Here is a 21,391-nt window from a genome sequence, read left to right as displayed (position 1 = left end):
ACCAACCAGATCGCACAATAACCTCAGCTACACACGCATTTATGGCAGTACTCACGCATTTAACATTTCTCCACTCCCACGTGCTATATGTCTGTGGAACGCTCTTCCAAACTGCATTGCATCGCAGTGCAACCATGGAACATTTCATAATCATCTGGTCAAACATTATATAGATAACACCTAGCACGTTTTCTTCTTTGCCCGAGTCATGTTTTTTTTTTTTTTTTTCACACCCTGTATATCAGCCCATTTGCCTTCCTGTGTATTTGCTCATGTTCTGTTTTTCCCGTTACTATTACATCTTAATTACATCCTAATTTTTTTTTATTCAATGTTTTTCTGCATGTATTTTGTACAGTCATGATAATTTGTAATCAGCTTTTAGAACATAACAGTGTTTGTTTCTATGCATTTTTGGTTTTTTCTAGCTACTGTTGTACATATTTATTGCTCCCCCCTTACACAATGCCTCCCTGAAGGCCTGTAAGATATCTGTAAATAAATAAATAAATAAAATAAATAAATAAATAGTGCCCGTTCCCCATATTTAGCCAAGAGGGAGAGAGAAAGGAATTTTAATGAGAGGAAAAGGTGGAGAGATACTATTTAGCCAATGTTTGTTTGTTTGTCTAAGGCCTACTTTGTGGCAGGCTGCACATCAAGTTGTGGGCAACCTGTTCACATTATGCGTGTGTGCATGTGTGTGTGTGCATGTGTGTGTGTGAACGCATACACACACACCTGCCAACCTGCCCATCAGATTGTGAGCAAAATGCCCACTGCGGCAGGTGTGGAAGTTCAGTTAATGACTGGTTGTGAGAGCTTGCTTGGGAAGAGCAAATCGAGTCTCACAAGCCCTACCGATGGTAGCACCTGCCATCACAGGGCAGTGGCATGTCGCTTAACCACTGCGCCAGGAGTGGTACGAGGACTCCCAGCAATCTATGAATGTAAAGTCGAGAATTATCAGTTCCACACATATGGGCCTTAACTCTTTGACGCTATCGGTCATAACCGTAAGGCGGAGAGCTTAAGTGTCCCCTCCAGTTTTTCTTCTGTTTTGTTTATTTTTCTTTCATCGCTCCTAGCTGGCATCAGTCAACGGATGGCTTTTGCAGCAACGGGCCCTCTAATGCACACGCATTAAAAATGTGCCAGTCATGAAATTCGCCCTCTGGCTGCAGGGAAGTGATGTCACTTCTGGTAAAGGCATCAACACCTTCTAATGTTATCCCGCTGCCAACACATAAGGTAATATAGGTGTCCTTGTGAATTTTTTGTTGCATTACAGTGGTAAGGTGCCTGGTTGATTAGCATTTCCATTATCCATACTGTAAGAGTGACTGTGAAGGAAGCTCCCTCAGCAGCTTTTGTGACACTGAAACATGTTTAGAAGCTGTCAGCCAACTGGGAACAGATAAGTACTGCCAATTTGTGAAATGTGAACGGATGAAGCCGGAGGCACAACAGCACGCCATGAGACACCATCATACATTTCTTAAAGGGACACTGAGGAGAAATTGAAGTTGGCTTGTATCGACAGAATACCAGCTCCTGATTACAAAAACGCCACTCATACTGACAACAAAGCTCTTGTAACGTAGAAAAGAGCAAGAACCAAAATACAGGTATCGCCGCCACAGGCCAAACTCGCAAGTACAAGCGTGATGAGATCATAGAACAAAACAGTGTTGCTAGAACGAATGGTTCTACCAACACCAGGAACCGAGAAACCATGCATCACTGAGGCGCAGCCAATGCATGCGCAAATCTCCTTGACGTCGCCAGATGGCGCCACGTGCCCGGCTGCTACGCGCGCTCCTGAAGCATCGGGACAAATCAGCGCCTGTTTTCCGGCGGTAGGCGGGCTCCCGGTATTCCGCTAGCGGTAACAAGGTACACGGTATGCTAAAGGTGTCTATTTGCGAGAACTTCGTTGACGACTTCGAGAACGAGATCCATCGTAACGCTGGCAAAACGCCAGTGCAAACGTAATCGAAGCGACTGTAGCGACGGCCGCAATAGCCGATAGATGCCTTCAACGTGCGGCCGGCGGTAGCTTTCTTTTCGGCTGCTGCTAGGCCGCACTGCTGGCAGCCAGAAATCACGGAGTCTGCGTTACGTTATGTGCACGTCATGTTTCACGTCTCTTAGTCCTCTGTCGTCATAGACGAATCCCAAGTTTGAATCAGAGCGGCGGGAAAAACTTTTTCAACTTCGAATCCAAATTTCTTAGAAATAAATGCATCTTTCGCTGCCGGCCAAGTGGCAACAAAGCCATGACATGCCGAACTATCGGATTTTACTATAAAAAAAATATTAATAGTGCTCTCCTCAGTGTCCCTTTAACTGCATGTAATTCTAACTGCACGGCATTTTTAAGATAATGGCGACCAAGCTATTGTGCTTGGAGCTCCAAAGACTGTGTTTTTTCTAAATAATCTTTTTTCCTCTTCTTGCTTTATGCACATTTTGTTAGAGAACAAAAGTGCCTAAATTAACAAGGCACAACCGTATTTTATTAGTGAAACTTTCATGCTGTGTATCGAGAAAACATGTCTTGTCACACTTTAGCCCACTTAATGAGGTGCTGCATTTGTTTGGCTGACAACAAAATCTTCAGAATCAAACCAAAACATTAATCCTATGTTCTAATGCTATGGTTTTCATTGTTATAAAGTATGCACATATGCAGACGTCAAACTATGCAAATATACTACTGACTATGAAATTTTTTCCACAGCACTTCTACAGAAAAATGGAGTGAAGAGAGACAAGGTAGCTTTTCTCCCCACCTTGGCTGCCAAAAGGTAGGGGACCATGCGGGAGTTGCAGGACAGATTCACGAGGAGCTTGAGTGTCTGCAGCCGCACGGCATCGTCTGCCGTCTCAACCAGAATGCAGAGGTGGTGCAGGCGGCCCCGAAAGGCCTCGTGCGTCTCATCACACAGGGCCAGGTTGGTCAGGCAGAGCAGCGACACCGTCTGCAGGTAGCAGCCACCGTCCCGGGACACTGCTGCGGACAGCAGCAGTGGAATGCAAGGCTGCAAGGGTGACCAGCCCCATGGTTAATTCACACCCTGAGCCACACCAAAATGATTTACACTTTGAGAAGCAAGAGCAAAATTTATCCACATCCAAACTGCCACGATGGCTCCAAAAAGAAGTGTCATCCACACACGTTGAATAGAACACAGTTTGTTTCAGTAAATGACTTGACATCCAGAAAAAAACTAATTATTGCGGGTATGCCGCAAGGAAGCATCCTCGGCCCATTACTTTTTAATATATATATATATAAATGATGTCACCCACATTAGCCCTGGTCTTAAACTAGATATATACGCGGATGATACGAGTATCTTTGTCTCATCACCTTGTGATGCTGACTTAATAGCGAAAGCAAAAATTGGCAATGGATTAGCTCTGGTTAAACCTGGATGATTGCGAAAGCATCGAGGAGAGAGAGAGAGGCGATGGAGAGCACGCAGCAGTAGCGGCGACCCCAGCACGCTAGCTATGCGCCGCTGTACCTCTGACTCATCCACGTAGCGATGGCGGCGGCGCGCCAGCTGTGCGCCGTGTGACGTCCCTGCTCCTCGCGCATGCACAGTATGACTCGGCGATTCGTGTAGTGTTGCTTTGGCAATAAAAGTGTGCTAGAAAAACTAGCACGAAAACTAGACTAGCGCTTGGACTAGCGCCAACCACCTAAAATAAACAATAAAAAAACAAAGGTGGTAATTTTTCATTCCAAGGGCAGACGCATTACGAATGACCATGCAATCATCTTAAAAAATTCAAAAATAGATATTGTTCCATTTATTAAAGTGCTCGATGTTTATTTTCACACAACCTGCAATGGGACGATCATGTGAATAACTTATTGCAGAAGTAAGCTCTCTGTCACTGGAATGCTTAATCACCAATGTTATTCACTTCCACAATCAGGCAAACTAATGATTTATAATGCTTATTTTTGTCCTCCCTACATTACTGCTACTTAGTCTGGGGTACCGCTACGGTGACAAATTTAAACAGGGTGTTAAATATCCAAAAGAGTTTTACGTGTCATTGCAAATGTAAAATACACAGAACCTTCTGTCCCTCTCTATAAACAATTTGACGTGACCAGATCACATGATTTATGCCACTACATATTGTCTCACCAGTACTATTTGAGTGCAAAACACTCGATCTCTCTTCTTTCAAACATAGCAGGCTTATCACAAAATAATATGGTGTATCCCACAAGAAGCACAGAACATTGGAAAGTTCCAAAATGTCATACTAACTATGGTAGACAAATGCTACAAAATGAGTTACCAACGCTACTAATGAGTACTATAGTTTAGACACTGATATTCTGAAATTAACCCTCTCTGAGCTTAAACAGCTATTCAAAACCTGATTGTACATTCCCGGATGATTTTCTTCTTTGTGTGCATATATGTGTGTTTAGAACCTTCTATGTTTTTTGTTATACTTGAGCATGTTTACGCGCTAATAATTTGATCTTCTTTGTTATAGTTGTGCATGCTTACGTGTTAATAATTTGATCTTTTTTGTTATCGCTAGGCTGAAATAATTTTTTTCACTATCTCTTTGTGTCTTCTGCTGCCACAGTAAAGCCGTCAAAGAATGGCTTTTTCCTTGGCCTCCTGTACACCCTGGTGCATGAATAAAAAGCGTGAATAAATGAACATAGAATAACAACAAAGGCTGGAAACACTCGATTCATCAGGTCGTAAACTACTGACTGCCTCCTTTTTCACAGACTTATACAAGACCTAAGCACAATCATCCCGTGAAATTGGCTGCCATTCATTGAGAATGCCAATGAAAAGAGCTGACTAAACTGCCAGAATTCTAGACATGCTGTGACAGAAAGTACAAAATCATAGCTACTGCTGTGGCATCCAAGCGATGCCCAATTAGCACTGCAACCGGTTGTACATGTTGCACATGTATCAAAATAACTCATACTGGAAATGTTTGCTGAGTTACCCATTCACCAAAACCATGACAGCAGTGCAGGTGAAAACAGTGCTTAGTTCTGCTACACATATCTGCTGCATTCTAGATATGGCAGCACTCTCTCTACCAACACGACTTAATTCTTTGCTGTCCTTAGCGCTCAAAAAATGTGAAAGACGAATACAAGGATAGACAATACAGGTGTTAACGTCGAATAAAAGGTTTACTCAAACATACAAAGAATATGTACCTGCTAGAATGATGGCTTCGTATGCTTGATGACTCTCTCTTGTTTCACCCAAGCACTTTTCAATAAAAGTCATGCATTATCTAATGTGCTCAACTTGCACCAATTCTTCCAGAATGTTCAACAAAATTTAGCCCACTAGCTTCACCACTTGATGTGCACAACAGACTCCTCCTCATTGGATATTCAAGTGGCTATGGCAGCTCGTATACTAGCATGGGCAGAGTAAAGCATGACTCTAATGACTGAATACTTGCCTATAACTTATGGATCTCGGTGAACTTTACAGGCTCCCTGTGAGTATGCCTTCGTGCTGCATCAAAAAAAATTGCTAAGCAAAAGAAGACGCACTTGCCTGCAACAGTGTCTGGTTCCTCTCGTTGACGGCCATGTTGGCGATGGCCTGTGTTGCTGCCACCTGCACTGCAAGGCAGTCGTGGTCCAGGAGGTCCTTCAGCAGTGGCAGGCACCCAACATCACACAGGTAGTCCTACACGAGGTGAAGGAGTAAACGCAAGGCCATATCAAGGTGGGCTAACACACGCTCCACAGTCTATTGTCTATTGTTCAAAATAGTCACTACAGGCAGCCAGAAAATGTAATGGAGTTTTATAACTGTCAAGGTACTCTACGCGTCCGATTTGTTCTGTCTTTCAGTTCCCACTTTACTTTGTAATTATGCTTCTGTCTTATTGTCATTGCACAAGTATGAGTTACTGCATAATGTTCTTGTTTTCTTTCTCCAGCTATGAACGCTGAGCAGTGTATCGGATGTACGGCTCCCATTAGGCAAAGTACATCTGCCTTTTGCTTGCCATCCAAGACATTGTAGTGTCAATAAAGCAATTTCAAAACTACCTTGTCTGCAGTACTGTGATGTCTAATGAAAAAAAATATCTCAAATGCCACACAAAACCAGACACAAAGTACATGAAAGCAGTCAGGCGTACAAAACATTCATGAAATACTGTAAGCTTTGTTTTTTTCAGGTTTAGCTTTTCACAACAATTCTACAATAATTCACACATACCAAAATTTCATGAAATGGCCAACAATTACCAGTGAACACAGCGCAGATCTGTTGTACAATACTGTGCATTTTTATCATGAAAATTTCAAAAATTTTCTCGCCTCAACCACTGGCTCGTTTGCAGCAAAACCGAGCACAAAGCTTGCGTATTGTGGTAACTTTTGTCTCGTAGCAAGTTTTACAACGATACTTACTTGATTCAGCTGCGAATGATGCAACTCTGTAACCATCTGCGCCAAGATCAACAAACTGAAAGCCGCCAACGCTGGATTACCGCGAAGCGCAGCAGTGGCGCCATCAAAGGACGTGCGCAGCTTTTAATGCTGACCTCAGCACCCTTCGCATCGTGGCGCTTTCCTATGCAAACAACAGATGGCGCCAATAACGCCCTTTGGTGAAAACCCAGAGTTGAAGGCTTTTGGTTCGTTGATTTCGAGGCAGACGACCACGAGTTTGCATCATGCGCGACTGAACCACAAAAGTACTGCCGACAAACTTATTACGAAACAAAAGTTACCCCAATACCCAAGTTCTGTGCACAGTTTCAGCATAAACAAGCCAGCGGTTGACGTGAGAAAAATTTTAAAAGTCTTCATGATAAAGATGCACAATACTGCATAATTAAAGGCCACAGCTAAATGTGAATTCTAATTTTTGTCATTATTTTAAGAATGCTAACCAAAGAAAAGATGCTGCAATAACAAAAAAACCTTCAAATGTGCTTTTAGAAGATTTCAGCTGATGTCAGAGGCACCCGGATATTCAAATTTCGTAAGTGTGGCAGCACAAACTATTTGTAAGACTGAATTTTTCAATACAATTGACAGGGAACTTCACTGCAGCGCTCATCCTGTGTTCTTTCTTTTATCCCAGTCTTTTGTGCTGCTACCCTCAAGCTGACTCTTTCCTGAACTGCAGACCATTCATAAAGTTATACAGTAGACTCGCATAATTCCTACTTTCAATTAATTCAAACAATTTCAATGTTTTGGTTGGCTGGCTATATCTTCAATACATTTTAATGCCACTTAATTTGTACCGCGATTTCTCTCAAGTTCGGTTCAAACTTTCAAATTTTCGTCTCGCTCCGGCAGTCCCGGCGTGCGAGAGAGAAGCGACCGAGGTCAGAGATGTAAGGTGTGTGGCGCTATGTGAACTGAAAATTCAGCATCCCCTAACCGGTTAACTCCAACGTGGTCCGAAGGGGAGCTGTGTCGATCAGAGTTACATTTTCTTTTTCTGGGCTTTGCTACCAGCCCACGACAATTGCGGCTGCCAGCCACGCATCTGTGAGCTAAACCCAGCTTCGCCCCAGTTCAGGCGCTAACTAGCGTGTCGCTGGCATTTTTTTGTTTCTTTTTACAAGGCTTCTCGCCATTCCGGTGCAAATGTGCATTCCCCTCGCGTCCGTCTGCATGGTCCTGTGCATCAATAATGCGCGCTCATCACGAGCTGCTTGCATTGTGGTGAAGCCTCCTTACATGGACACCATCACCTGTGAGGGGGCTTCACCACTACCGCATCACACCCGTGAAGGAGGCCGGGGAAGATCTTATTATTATAAAGCAGTTCTGCTTTGATATTCCCGACAGGGGACATGCAGTACACCATGACGAAATTTCTAAAAGTTACCACTGCTACACAGTTTTCATTTAAAAGTAGACAACCATTGCCTATTTCTTCATCAATTAAATTTGCTGCAGTGCGAAACTGTTTCTAGTTTTTTTTGTGGCCATGCAACCTTTTTTCCATTCTCTTGAGGTATTAATTAATGTGGTTTTGCTCTGTTGTGAAACCAGTGCATGGATTGATTGTTTATAACTTTTTTTCAACCATACTCGAAATAACATGTCACTGCCTCTCACCCATATTTATGTTCTGCTACACCTTTTAGCTACATCTGCATAAAAAAAATAGATCCAATGTACTATTTTTATTGCTAGATAACCATAAAGCAAATCACATTTAGTTTTGGATCATATTAAAAGGCACACTCCTGATAATTCAAACAAATCTCTCCGGGCCATTAAGGTTTGAATTAATGAGAGACAGCCTACAGTACTTGCAGTAATCCAGACACTCTCTACAGCATTCATAAGGCTTCAATTTAGTATACCCGTTTGGGAGTAAGGCAAATAACTGAGGCGCACTGCTAAGCCGGCTATTCTAACAGTCCACCCTTGCATTATTTTTTGTGGCTTTGTATGACAGGGAATACCAGCAATACGCATGTCTAGTGTTGGCCCAAAGAACTTAAGTCTGAATGGCCTCTTCCAAGTGCCATTTCAACAATTAGCAATGGTCAACACTGCAGGAAACCTCACGGTATTATATCTGCCTACAGAGGCAAGTGGCCCATCTACCATCCCATACGCATGCTCTTCTTTCTAAAGCCTATAATTTCTGTAGCCGTGCTTAAAGATGTTGCTTCTGAAATCATCTGCACTAAAAAGGGTTAAATGTTGGGCTAGTTGGTGTTCAGACTTCACAGGCATATTTTAGCGCAAAAGACGGGACGACATATTTTAGCGCAAAGGACGGTTCGTCCTGTCTTTCTGTCGTCCCGTCTTTTGCGCTAAAATTATGCCTGTGAAGTCTGCACTAAACCCCTCACCATAAGTGCAGTTACGAAGTGAAGCAATGTCTTTCACTGAGGCAATCATAACATGCTGCGACTAGGGAGCAAAGAAGGTACAAAAAGGAAATCTTGCTCTCTGGCATGGCCCGACAGCACCAAAAATGGTTCTAAACGAACAGCATACTTGCAGCATCTACAACCATCCCTGTGCACCTGATTCTTCTTTGGTGGGGCTGATTTCACTGCAAAATATTTCAAGAACATTTTTACTAATCTACAGATGCCACAACATGCCCAATGGCCTATTCTGTTATCACACCCACAGTGAAGTGTAGAGCAAGGGAAAGCTTTGATCCACGCAACTACCCTCTACTACTGCACATGCTCCGCACACTGGTGGCTCCTTTCTAAGCAGCCCTATCTGGTAGGTAGTCCGCTTTCCCTGACAATCAGTGCTCCCTCTCCTGCACATTCCTCCTCTAGAGTTGGGCACCCACATTTCACAAAGCTCCAAGTGCTGTTTTAATGCGATAGCGTTTAAGGGTCCCATGTTGCAGAGAAGCCAACGCCATTGTCAACGTTATTAGTCATGAGCGAAAAATCCTGATGGAAGCAAAGAATTATTTTAACTTCAGGAACAGGTCCAGGAATGTTCAGATTGATGCCAAATTTCTCAGGGAGGTTTCTGTAACCAAAGGAAAGTAATCAAGCTGAAAAGAAAAATGAGTCAACTTGGGTCTGAGTGGGAATCGAACCCAGACCCTTTGGACTGCGGGACAGGGACGCTAGACAAAGGCAATGAAGGCTCGTTAGTTCAAGCTGAATAAAGGTAGACCTAGTCAATGTGTTATGGACTTTGATGTAGTGAAGTGTCTTAAAGAGATTCACTGATGTGTACATGAGTAATTATGAGTATGCTAATTAGGAATTAGGAATTAGGCTGCTGTGTGAGTCTTGAGTAGGCATTGCAAATGGGGCCCGGTAACGCTATCACATTCTACTCTTAAGGGGGGATGTGAGGATCAGATCGCAAAAATCGCGAAAAAAGTCGATTTTTGAAAAGTACACTTTTTGGCATCTCCAACACTGTTTCTATGTTGTACTGAAATATTTCACCCAAAAATAAACTTTAAGCACTCTAAATAAATATATTTCTCGGCATCTACACATGGACAGTGTGTGCTAGCTTAGAACTTTCGGACTTGTTTTCTCGAAAGTTTGTTTTGAGCTTAATACCTTGCTCGTGGAAAGCGTAGCACAGCAATGGGTGCATGGATTTTTACCCCATTTGTTCTGTTGTGATCACTGAAATGTGTTCTGTGTTGAGACAGTCTCAGATTTAACATTTAGGCTCACATGTTTTTAGTACACGGTAATTAGAGCGTGATACTGACATAAAAGAAGGTCCATATTGTGTCCTTTAAAAAAAAGAGCAGAGAAATTTTTAAAAAAGTTAAGAGACTTTTGATTTACACCACACTTCTTAGTAAATATTAAAAGCATTTACAGACCTGCAGCCTGTTTTTTTGTCATGCTAGACTTTCCACAAGCAAGCAACATGGGGACAACATACAGGGTGTTTCACGTAACTTGAACCAAGGATTTAAAAAAAGCGGTAAACCGCAGCTCACAGAAACCAAGGACACATTGTTTGCCACCATGTGGCGCTCCTCAGAATATTTTTTTATTGCGTTTAATTAGTTAATTAACTAAGACGAATTATACAAATTTTCAAATATTCATTTTAGCGTCAAGGCTGTTACGTTAGGTTGTAGAGCAGGTTTATAAACCACCGATCCAGTTTATTGTATCATCGTATCTCCTACGAGGTCCTTTTTTCCGGCACTTAAAGAAAGCCCGCGAAATATGAAAAAATGCCACGTGACTACGCTCGTGCGCTACCAAATTGCAGTGCTCTCAGCAGCGTTTCGAGCAAATGGAGCGTGCCCGCCGACGGTGGCGAAGTGAGCGGCCGCCGCTCTTAGCAGCAGCTTGACAGTGCACTAGCACTTTTCGCAGCGGCGCTGCGGCCGTTCACTTCATCACGGTCAGCGGGCACGCTCCATTAGATGCTATGCATCTCACCTTAGCACAGAACCCCTATTCCGGCTCTGGGGCCCGGTTTTAAAGCCCTAAAGGCCCGGCCCACAATTGGTGGCTTCCAATCATGTTACAATGTTCACATGATTGGTTTATCGAGAGCCTGGCCAGCCCTCCAGCTCCCGTAAGGTGAAGCACCCTCTCCACCACAAAATACAAGTAAAACAAACACAAACGCACAGTCGTGCCAGCACTTGCGGAGTAGAACATTCTCTCCACCACAAAATAAAATTAGAAACAAACACAAATACATATTCGTGCCAGCACGTGCGCGAATCGGCACCGAGGGGCGGGGGACACCCGTACTTCCCGGCACATTCGCGAGCGGCCGCGTTCCGAGGAAAGGAGAGGCTTCGCTTTGAGCGCCCTGGCCGCGTTCAGATGACCCCGCGTACACTACCGATCCCTTACACATAGCTAGTTCTCAGAGAAAATTACTATCATGCAGCTAGGTCAGCATATACTCTTTAGCCGTCTCAGACGCTCAAAGCGGTTATTCTGAACAGCGTGACTGCTTTATAAAGCAATGCCTTGCAGCAGTGCCGGGCATGAATTAATTTATGAGGTGCATAACACACAGTAGGTTTCGACTGAGTCTCTTGCTACACATCAACTAGCTTACGTTTCATGTCAGCCACATAGTATATCGAAAATGCTTTGCATCGTAGAAGTCTATCGTAAACCGTAAAACAAACACAGCAGGAAAAGTTAAGCCATGATGAGTAGACCAAACTCGGACACGTGTCACATGCTAATTCGTACAGCATTTTATTTCAAACAGCTCTCAGCAACCTTTTGAAGCTGCTACCTTCTCAACAGAGCAATATTGGTGAACAATGTAAAAAACTATTCAAATCGCAAAATTTTATTGCTTACAAGGCTACCGGAAGCGCATAACTGCGTGCGACATGTATAAAAAGCAGCACACGTATTGTGGCTTACTTCACAGATCTTAGTGTTGTCATTTGCCTTCCAGTTTTCGTGCTTCACTTTCGCCTCCCACACTTTTCTCTGCGTCTGATCCCGTGGAAGACGAAAATACCGGGCGCCTGATTTTGCGGAGTTGGCACACAATTGACCCCAACAGCCTGGCATCCTAGTTTTCGCAATATCAAAATTAAATCACCCAGCATCCAGCGCACAACACAACAGCTTCGCACATTCTGCAGCAATGGCGCGAAAAGCGACCTGCCCCAAAATGGCGACGGCGTGGTGCATTCCAAAGGGCGTCATCACCCTGCACAGCAGCGCTGACATCAAGGCACCCTACAGCTGCCGCAGACGGAGCATGGTTACCATGGTGGTTGCCATGGCAACCACCCTCCTGCTCAGTGCAGGAGGGTGACCCAAGGAACGGTGCGTCACAGCTACACTGTGTGAAAAACAACATGCTACAGGTGGAAACGGAACCCATGCCTTCCACATCCCATGCGGTTTTCAACCAAACGAACTATGGCAGCAACTGTCTTGCCTTCTACTCTCGTGGTGCTTTATATTCAGGTTATATTTTCTTAGGAATTTTGGGGCTACAAATCGGGTATTGTTCTTTGAGCTGAAAATCGGGCACAAGTTGTGCTTTTTGAGAAACCATTCCACCATTCCATAATTAGTTATTTTGAGTTAGTTTTACAAAGTAAAATAATTAACTGTGTGCACTTAATTTCATTCAGCATGCAAAGTACAGTTTTTTATCACCGTAATAAGCCCTCAATAAAGAGCAAGTTGCATTAAGAAAATGTTTCCCAAACAGCCTTCTTCTGCAAATAAACTATGAAAACATTCTTTTGACATCACAGCTACCATCTGACATGGACATACAGTAAAATATTGATACATGCATTCGAAGAAGAGACAGAAGTAGTGCATGCGCTAGAAGAGGAAGAAGTTAGTTGGCTCTCTCGCGCGCGCTCGAACCACTGGGTGACCGCCGCAGGTTTTTCGTCTCTGCGCGGGTGTTCTTTTTGGCGTTGCACGCTACAGTTTGGTGGAGGTGCGGGGTACGCTTCCCGACCTGCAAACTCCGTACAGCGTCACTACGGACCTCACACCGGTTCACCAGCGACCCAGCCGCCGTCTCCGCGGAGAGTCGCCTGAATTTGGGCCCCTTCCCCCGCCAACAAGGACGACGCAGCCTCGACCGCCGAGTCCAACTGACATGGCCACTGACACCAGGACCCAGCCGCCGATCCAGCCTCTACCGTCGAGTCCAACTGCCATGGCCGCTGACACCAGGCCCCTGGCGCCGATCCTTTGCCACCCACCGCGAACACCGCCATCTTTTCACGGTGACGTGTTCGAAGACGCTGAGGACTGGCTGGAGACGTTCGAACGGGTTGCACGCTACAACGGCTGGTGCGACGAGCGCAAGCTGAATAACGTCTACTTTGCCCTGGAAGAGTCTGCTCGGACGTGGTTTGAAAACCACGAGGCTACACTTCCCACCTGGGAGACGTTTTGCCGGAGTCTCCTGGCTACGTTCCCCAACGCTGACCGCCGGGAGAAGGCTGAAGCTGCGCTGCACTCCCGAAATCAGCGCACGAACGAAAGCGTGCGCATGTACACCGAAGACATGGCCCGTCTTTTCAAGCGCGCCGACCCCAACATGACAGAGGAGAAGAAGCTGCGCCATCTCATGCGTGGGGTTAAGCAGGAGCTGTTCGCGGGCCTCGTGCGCAGCCCACCCCGCACGGTGGCGGAATTTCTAACCGAGGCGACCACGATGGAGACGACGCTGCAACAACGGGCCCGCCAGTACAACCGGGACATCAACTGCATGGTGCCCGAAGGCTTTTCGTCGTGTCTCGGCGGCAGTGCAGACACCTTGCGTGAACTAATTCGCTCCGTTGTCCGGGAGGAACTGCAACGGATCCATCTGCCTCAGGTTGCACCTGCGCCGCTGGCAGCGCTGTCCGAAGTTGTCAGGGACAAGGTGCAACAGGCTGCGCAGGCACCTCCTGTCCCCGAAGCGCCATCCCGGTTCGATGACCGACCCACGTACGCATCTGTTGTACGTCGCACGACAGGCTACGGTCCCATTGCCCCAACGCCTGGCGTGAGCAACATCGGCACATGTCACGCAAGCGTGCCTGGCTACGGTGTGACCCCGTCGACCTCCGTGAGTAACATCGCCACGTATTCTGCAACCGCATCTGCTACAGCTGGGCCACGCCCTCGCAAGTCGGATTTGTGGCGTACACCGGACCGCAGGCCTCTCTGCTACCACTGTGGGGAGCCTGGTCACCTCTACCGCGCCTGTCCGTACCGCCAAGTGGGCCTTCGCGGTTTCCATCCCGACGCACCCTGCCCTCAGAACGGCAAACGACCGCATGAGATTGCACAGCATCTCTGGGCACGCCAGAACCCTGCCTACTCTGGAAGGCGCGAGTCCCGTTCCCCTTCGCCTCTCCGTTATCGCTCTTCCAGCCCTGGCCGCCAGAGTAGCTCTGCTGGCCGTCGCTCGCTGAGTCCGCGTCGGGAAAACTAACACCAGCGACCTCTGGAGGCAAGGCCGCTGACGTCGGGACGTGTCAAGATCCTCCATCGCGGAACCCTCGAGCCGATGATACCCAGTCAGAGAGAGGCAGCGACAGTATCAGATACGCTGCATCCGATTTGCGTGTGACAATTGATGGCACTGACATTACCGCGCTGCTCGATACCGGTGCTGATTACTCTGTTATGAGCCGTGCCTTCGCTGGAGAACTTAAGAAGGTTCTGACACCGTGGACGGGGACCCCCATTCGCACCGCTGGTGGCCACCTAATTTCCCCTGTGGGCAAGTGCACGGCTCGAGTTGGGATTAGTGGTTTTACGTACGTTGGTGAATTTGTCGTACTCCCCGAGTGTTCCAGAGACTTGATTCTGGGGATCGACTTCCTGCAGTCGAACGGCGCTGTGATTGACTTTCAGGAGGCACGTGTCACGTTCTCGACCAAACAGGCCGTGGCGCGCTTTGACTCCCGCGATCCCTGCAGCAACGCTCTGCGCATTGTCGAGAACGACGTCACGGTGCCGCCGCGGTGCAGTGTTCTGGTGCTCGTGCGGAACGACCTCTTTCATGACTACGAGGGCCTAGCGGACAGCTATAGTCCACTGCTGCTTAAGCGGGGACTTGCCGTTGCAAGAGGTCTCGTCCAACTACGTGACGGCCGCACCCACGTCCTCCTGACTAACTTTGCCAACGAATATCAGCACCTGGCCAAAGGCATGGCTATTGCCTTCCTCCACGACGTTGCTGAGGTTCCAGGTTTGTGCACCGTGGGAGGACCCTCTCCGGAGTATGCTGGCCCACATCACGTTCTTCAGTCAGTCAGAATAAATCCTGCCTTGCCGTCGGTTCAGAGGGATCTTCTGTCGGCCCTCTTGGCAGAATTTGCGGACTGTTTCGCTACGTGCTCGAAGGTCGGCCGAACTCCACTCGCCAAGCATCGTATCATCACTGACGAGACTACGCGACCCGTCTGCCAGCGCCCATATCGTGTTTCCCCGGTGGAGAGAGAAGCCATTCAGAATCAGGTTGCCGAGATGCTTGCAGACGATGTCATTCAGCCGTCCACCAGTCCGTGGGCATCGCCTGTGGTTCTTGTCAAAAAGAAGGACAATACTCTGCGTTTCTGCGTGGACTACAGGAAACTTAACAGCGTGACCAAAAAGGACGTTTACCCGCTGCCCAGGATAGATGACGCGCTCGACCGATTGCGGAACGCCAGATACTTCTCGTCATTGGATCTTAAAAGCGGGTACTGGCAAATCGAAGTGGACGAGAGAGACCGGGAGAAGATGGCTTTCGTGACGCCTGACGGCCTCTATGAGTTTAAAGTGCTCCCATTTGGTCTGTGCTCAGCACCGGCCACTTTCCAACGCATGATCGACACTGTCCTCTCCGGCTTGAAATGGCAGTCCTGCCTGGTGTACCTGGACGATGTCGTTATATTTTCGCCCACCTTTGACCAACACTTGGAGCGGTTGCGCATTGTGCTACAAGCGCTCAAATCCGCGCAACTCACCATCAAAGCCGAGAAATGCCATTTTGGCTTTGAGGAACTTCGCTTTCTTGGTCACGTTGTCAGCGCACAAGGTGTTCGCCCGGACCCTGACAAGACTGCTGCCGTCTCAGGTTTTCCACGCCCAACTGACAAGAAGGCCGTTCGCCGGTTTTTAGGCCTGTGCTCCTATTATAGGCGCTTTATTCAAGATTTCTCGAAAATCGCGGAACCGCTGAACGCACTGACCCGTGACGACACGCCCTTCCTGTGGGGGACCGACGAAGAGGCTGCATTTGTCGAGCTTCGCAGCCGTCTGCAAAGCACTCCGATACTCGGCCATTTCGACGAGCATGCTGCCACGGACATCCACACTGACGCCAGCAATGTTGGCCTTGGTGCAGTACTGATCCAGTGGCAAGACGGTGCAGAACGGGTCATCAGTTATGCTAGTCGGACACTTACGCGCTCCGAGACCAATTATTCTACGACGGAGAAAGAATGTCTTGCAGTGATATGGGCCATCTGCAAGTTCCGACCGTACCTCTACGGACGACCCTTCCGTGTGGTAAGCGACCACCACTCCTTATGCTGGCTGGCGAGCCTCAAAGACCCCTCAGGACGCTTGGCTAGATGGAGCTTACGCTTGCAAGAATACGACTTGACAGTAGTTTACAAGTCTGGCCGCAAGCATCAGGATGCGGATTGTCTGTCGCGCGCGCCTATCCCAATCAATACCGAAGAAACCACCGATGATTTTCCTTTCCTGGGCTCTGTTAGTACCACCCAAATGGCGCAGCTTCAGAGGGCGGACACGGAGTTGGCGCCGCTCATCGATTACCTCGAAGGCAGTGAAGCTCCCATTCCGCGTGTTTTTCTTCGAGGGCTTCACACCTTCACTTTACGGTCTGGTGTTCTCTACAAGCGCAACTTTGCCAACAGCGAAGAAGTGTTCCTACTTGTCGTACCATCACAGCTGCGGTCTGAGATCTTGAGTGCCTGTCATGATGCACCATCCGCCGGCCACCTTGGAGTCAGCCGTACACTCGCGCGGATTAGACAAAAGTATTATTGGCCCAGGTTACTCCCATCGGTGCGGGCCTACGTCAAAACATGCCGTGAATGCCAACGTCGGAAGACTCCTCCATTGAAACCGGCCGGATTTCTTCACCCCGTCGATCCACCGAAGACCCCTTTCCATCAAGTGGGCATGGACCTCCTTGGCCCATTTCCGAAGTCTTCCGTCTGGAAAGCGTTGGATAGTCGTTGCGACTGACTACCTCACACGGTACGCTGAGACCACGTCTCTTGCCAAAGGCACTGCTGCTGAAGTGGCGCAGTTCTTCGTCCACAACATTGTCTTGCGTCATGGAGCACCCGCCGTTGTTGTTACTGACCGGGGAACTGCTTTCACGGCCCGCTTAACCCAGTCCGTGATGACTCTGACGCACACGAGCCACCGACGTGCTACGGCGTATCACCCGCAGACAAACGGGTTGGTAGAGCGACTCAACCGCACACTAGCCGACATGCTATCAATGTACGTTGACGTCGAGCATCGAACTTGGGACGCCATTCTGCCGTACGTAACGTTTGCGTACAACACTGCCCTGCAGGAAACAACCCGACTGACCCCCTTTCAGCTTGTCTTCGGTCGCCAGGTGACCACTCCGTTGGATGCTATGTTGCCCGTCGACCCTTACTGCGACTCTGACGCTGACATCGACGTAGATACCTTCGTTCAGCGTGCTGAGGAAGCGCGTCAACTGGCCCGCCTGCGCATCCACCGTCAACAGGAGGCTGCCGCCACTAAGTACAACTGTGGACGCTGTTTCGTCAGTTATGCTCCCGGCGACCTTGTGTGGATTTGGATACCTGTTCGTCGCCGCGGGCTCTCTGAAAAGCTGCTGCGCCGATACTTCGGCCCTTACGAAGTAGTGCGCCGCATCAGTGATGTGACTTATGCAGTTGCTCCCGCCCCGACAGCTTGTTCATCGCGCCGGTCGCACCGAACTGAAGTCGTACACGTTGTTCGCATGAAGCCTTACCACGACCGGCTACCTGACTGAACTGCGGTCCACTGCAGCTGTGTTCTACCCTTTCGCTGACTTTTCTCTCCTAGCCGCATCGTGTCGATGCTGCAGAAGAGGGGGGCAGTGATACATGCATTCGAAGAAGAGACAGAAGTAGTGCATGCGCTAGAAGAGGAAGAAGTTAGTTGGCTCTCTCGCGCGCGCTCGAACCACTGGGTGACCGCCGCAGGTTTTTCGTCTCTGCGCGGGTGTTCTTTTTGGCGTTGCACGCTACAATATTATGCTATACTCATATTCTCGGTCTTGTTTTAACAAGTACCTTTCAAATTTATCCTGTGGTATTCATTATCCTGTAGTGAAGGCACACTACGGACAACAAACGTTAGAGGACATTTACATCAGAAACCCTGAAAGGGGTTTAATTGTCTGCCAGTTTGCCTTATAGCACTATCTGCTTTTTTGCATCACAAAGAAATAAGGTGAGAACACTGAAATCAGTTACTATGTGGAGTTCAAACACTGCCCGCTACAATGTTAATAAACGAAAATTTTGCCATTGGTTATGCTTAATCTTGAACAAAGGCACAGCTGCTACACACCTGATTAATTGTGAATGCTGCACAATTGGACATCGTTGTGAGGGTCTTGACGAGAATGTCTTCATTCCCTGATGTGAGTAACGTCATGAGACACTTGGCCTCATACAGGGTCATCACTCGTGCCTTGTTGTACAGTCCATGAAGCACTTCTTGCAGGAGCTCATCAGTTTCCTTCACAACTGCACAGTAGAGAGACTTCTCTGTGATGTGGTTTGCACTCAGGTCATTGCACTGCCAGTGCTGAGAAGCACGGGATGATGACCGGCTCGAGTTCTTTCTCTTCAGTGGTGAAGTTGGGCTTGTGTGCACATTTTCAGCCGAGCGGCTGAGGTAGCTGTTATTGCAGCTTCCATCGGCAACTGGGCTCAAAGCCTTGGGTGAACCCCATGGGGAATTTTGCAAGCTCCGTGGCTTGAAGATGCGGGCAAAGTACTGATCGTCAAACATGCGAGCTTTGAGATTCAGTTCCCGCACTTTGTTACGGACAGACTTCGGAATGAAGTGCAGCTCTGCTGGAGAGTTTGTAATGTAATCTTCAGGAGGCACGCTCAGGTCTGTCTGACTGGAGCGGTGGCTGATGTCATGCTCTGAAATACAAGATGAGTGAAAGACTTCAAGGACCACTATGACACATATGTGCGTCATTTGTACATGAACGGCATGCTGCAATAATTATAGAATACAAATCATTTTGCTTGGGCAAAAAAAAAAAAAAGCGCACATGATTTTTGTAGCAAAAGCTACACACTAGGCTAGCAGAAGCGCATTTCACGGTGCCTGCCAAAGGCCACTACTGCGCATGCACCGTTACCAAGGCAACCAGTACCATGGCAACTACGACGCCGCAGCCGCTGCGCTGCGCAGGGCGCAGCTCGAGAAGAAACTGCTTTCGCTACGTATATCCTGGCCTAGCTGAGCTAAGACACTGCCATTTTTTTTTTTTTTACCCTGTTAACAAACGTTCATAACAGCAAGCAAGGACTAAAACCATGCTCCTTCATGTAAGCTTCTTCATGTGCTCTGTAACATGGTTCCACATGCTGAGGACGCTCCCTGTACCTTTATTAATGTGAAATAACATACCAAATAAATAAACAAAAATGACACAACACAAAGGGAAAAAATTATGTGCTATGCAGCGAATGTTTATGCTGCTCGTATTCGAAAGACATACGTGACAGGCTACAGATTGGACACCGTCCAGACTTGAGCTAATATTTACAGCTAAATAATTAAACGCAACTCACAATAAACATACCTGCCTGTTCTCCTTTGTGTTTTTTCTTCTTTTTCAACTTCGCCAGTTTACGCGATCCTAGAACCAGGACAAAAAACAGCCTTATCCAACTGCTCGTACAGCACATGCATGCATTCTCGCAAAATGTCAAGAGAATCGGCATGGCATGCGAAATGCGAGACCATTATGCAAGTGGTACGCAGAGACGCGCAATCGTCGTATTAATTACACTACAAAACACAAATCACTGGAGCTTTCGTGATTTCAAGCATGTGTCGCGTAGAAGATGCAGCGAAGAATTAGAATGAACGTAACAATTCTACAACACGAAACTGACGTCCAGCGCGCAGTTATCGATTATCTCCACGCAAGGTCACTCGTTTTCTAGGGCATTAGTCCGCTGAGAACAAGTTTTCGGCAGAGGTGCTTTCCTTTATATAATCGCAGAAATAAATATCTGCACCGCCGATATTGCTAGAAATAAGCAACGGCACACAATTGCTCATTAATACTAGGCGACAGATCGCAGTTCTAAAACACAAGCCTGAAGATCTAATGTACTGCGAAAGTGTCGAATGACAATCTTCTCAATGTAAACATATGCACAACACAAACCTCAACACCCGGACAGATTAATTATCAAGCAGCAGTTTAACACAGATTGCGCGAGAAATGTGCGAGCACGCAGCAACTCCAAAACAATCTCGCATGTTACGGCATCCACTCACCCTTGTCGTCTCGACCGTTGCCCTTAAAACAAAATGCTGACTTTAAAATCGAGTAACCGACGTAAGCAAAGCCAGCAAACACAGCTGAACACAGGGCTACGCGCTTTACCGCGACATCGTCGCTAGCCATTTTCGCAGTGCGCGAAAGCAAACCAAACTAATGCAAGTCGACGTTCGGAACTCTCTCCCTTGCTCTCTCTGCTAGCAGAAGACGAGTCGACGCTGGCGCCCCCAGTATTTCTAGAAGTTTCGATTTCGGGTTCAACCGCGTGGATGGCACAGAACACAGCAACCAAGCTCGTGCCCAGCTCTCTCTCTGCAGGTGGCCCAGGATCAATGCAAAAATTCATATGAACCACAAATAGCATCTTCTTCGACAGTGGCGTGAAAAGAATGATTCCGCGCTGGCGTGAGTGGCTGAACGGCGGGAAAGCCCGATTTGTGAACAGACCTTCCTAGTCCCAACCGCAGCTCGGCCCCGTCTTCATGCCATCGCGGGAAAGAACCGAAACGTAGCATGGACTATACCTCTTTCTCTCTTTCTTCTTTCACTCCTACCTTCCTCTCTTCCCTTACGGCGCGGTTCAGGTGTCCGCCGAGATATGCGAGACAGATATTGCGCCATTTCCTTTCCTCAAGCAGGGAAGAAACAGTTGTCAGGACGAGTGAAAGTACAAATGGCCAGGCTTAATTCCTGAATTAGGAAGTCCCTGTTGCCCTACACTTCACGGTATCCAATTCATGTCGCCGTCGCGGTGGTCGAGGTACCCCAGATAAAAAAAAAAGGGGGGGGGGGGGGGGGACGTTTGATTTGGAATTCCAGTTGGATCCAAATGGATCGCACTGGGTCCAAGTGGGATCCAAATATAATACCCTGGAT

At 47.4% G+C, this 21,391-nt stretch overlaps 1 protein-coding gene across 1 annotated transcript in view; it reads right to left on the bottom strand.

The window, feature by feature from the left end:
- Nucleotides 1–20,686, bottom strand: part of LOC149359201 (armadillo repeat-containing protein 10-like) — a 28,093-nt gene extending 7,407 nt beyond the window's left edge. Inside the window, exons 1-5 of the mRNA XM_089571474.1 lie at nt 20,512–20,686; nt 19,805–19,861; nt 18,547–19,133; nt 5,580–5,714; nt 2,796–3,044 (exon numbers count right to left, since the gene is read on the bottom strand). Coding sequence (XP_089427600.1) covers nt 2,796–3,044; nt 5,580–5,714; nt 18,547–19,133; nt 19,805–19,861; nt 20,512–20,641 — 1,158 coding nt within the window. The 5' untranslated portion in view covers nt 20,642–20,686. The remainder of the gene's footprint in view (nt 1–2,795; nt 3,045–5,579; nt 5,715–18,546; nt 19,134–19,804; nt 19,862–20,511) is intronic.
- Nucleotides 20,687–21,391: the final 705 nt, after the last annotated feature.

This window comes from Amblyomma mixtum, chromosome 2, assembly GCF_055824585.1.
Source record: "Amblyomma mixtum isolate Tamu chromosome 2, ASM5582458v1, whole genome shotgun sequence".
Lineage (NCBI taxonomy): Eukaryota > Metazoa > Arthropoda > Arachnida > Ixodida > Ixodidae > Amblyomma > Amblyomma mixtum.
The sequence above is the reverse complement of the archived record's forward strand: the minus strand, read 5'-3'. Positions and strand labels throughout refer to the sequence as shown.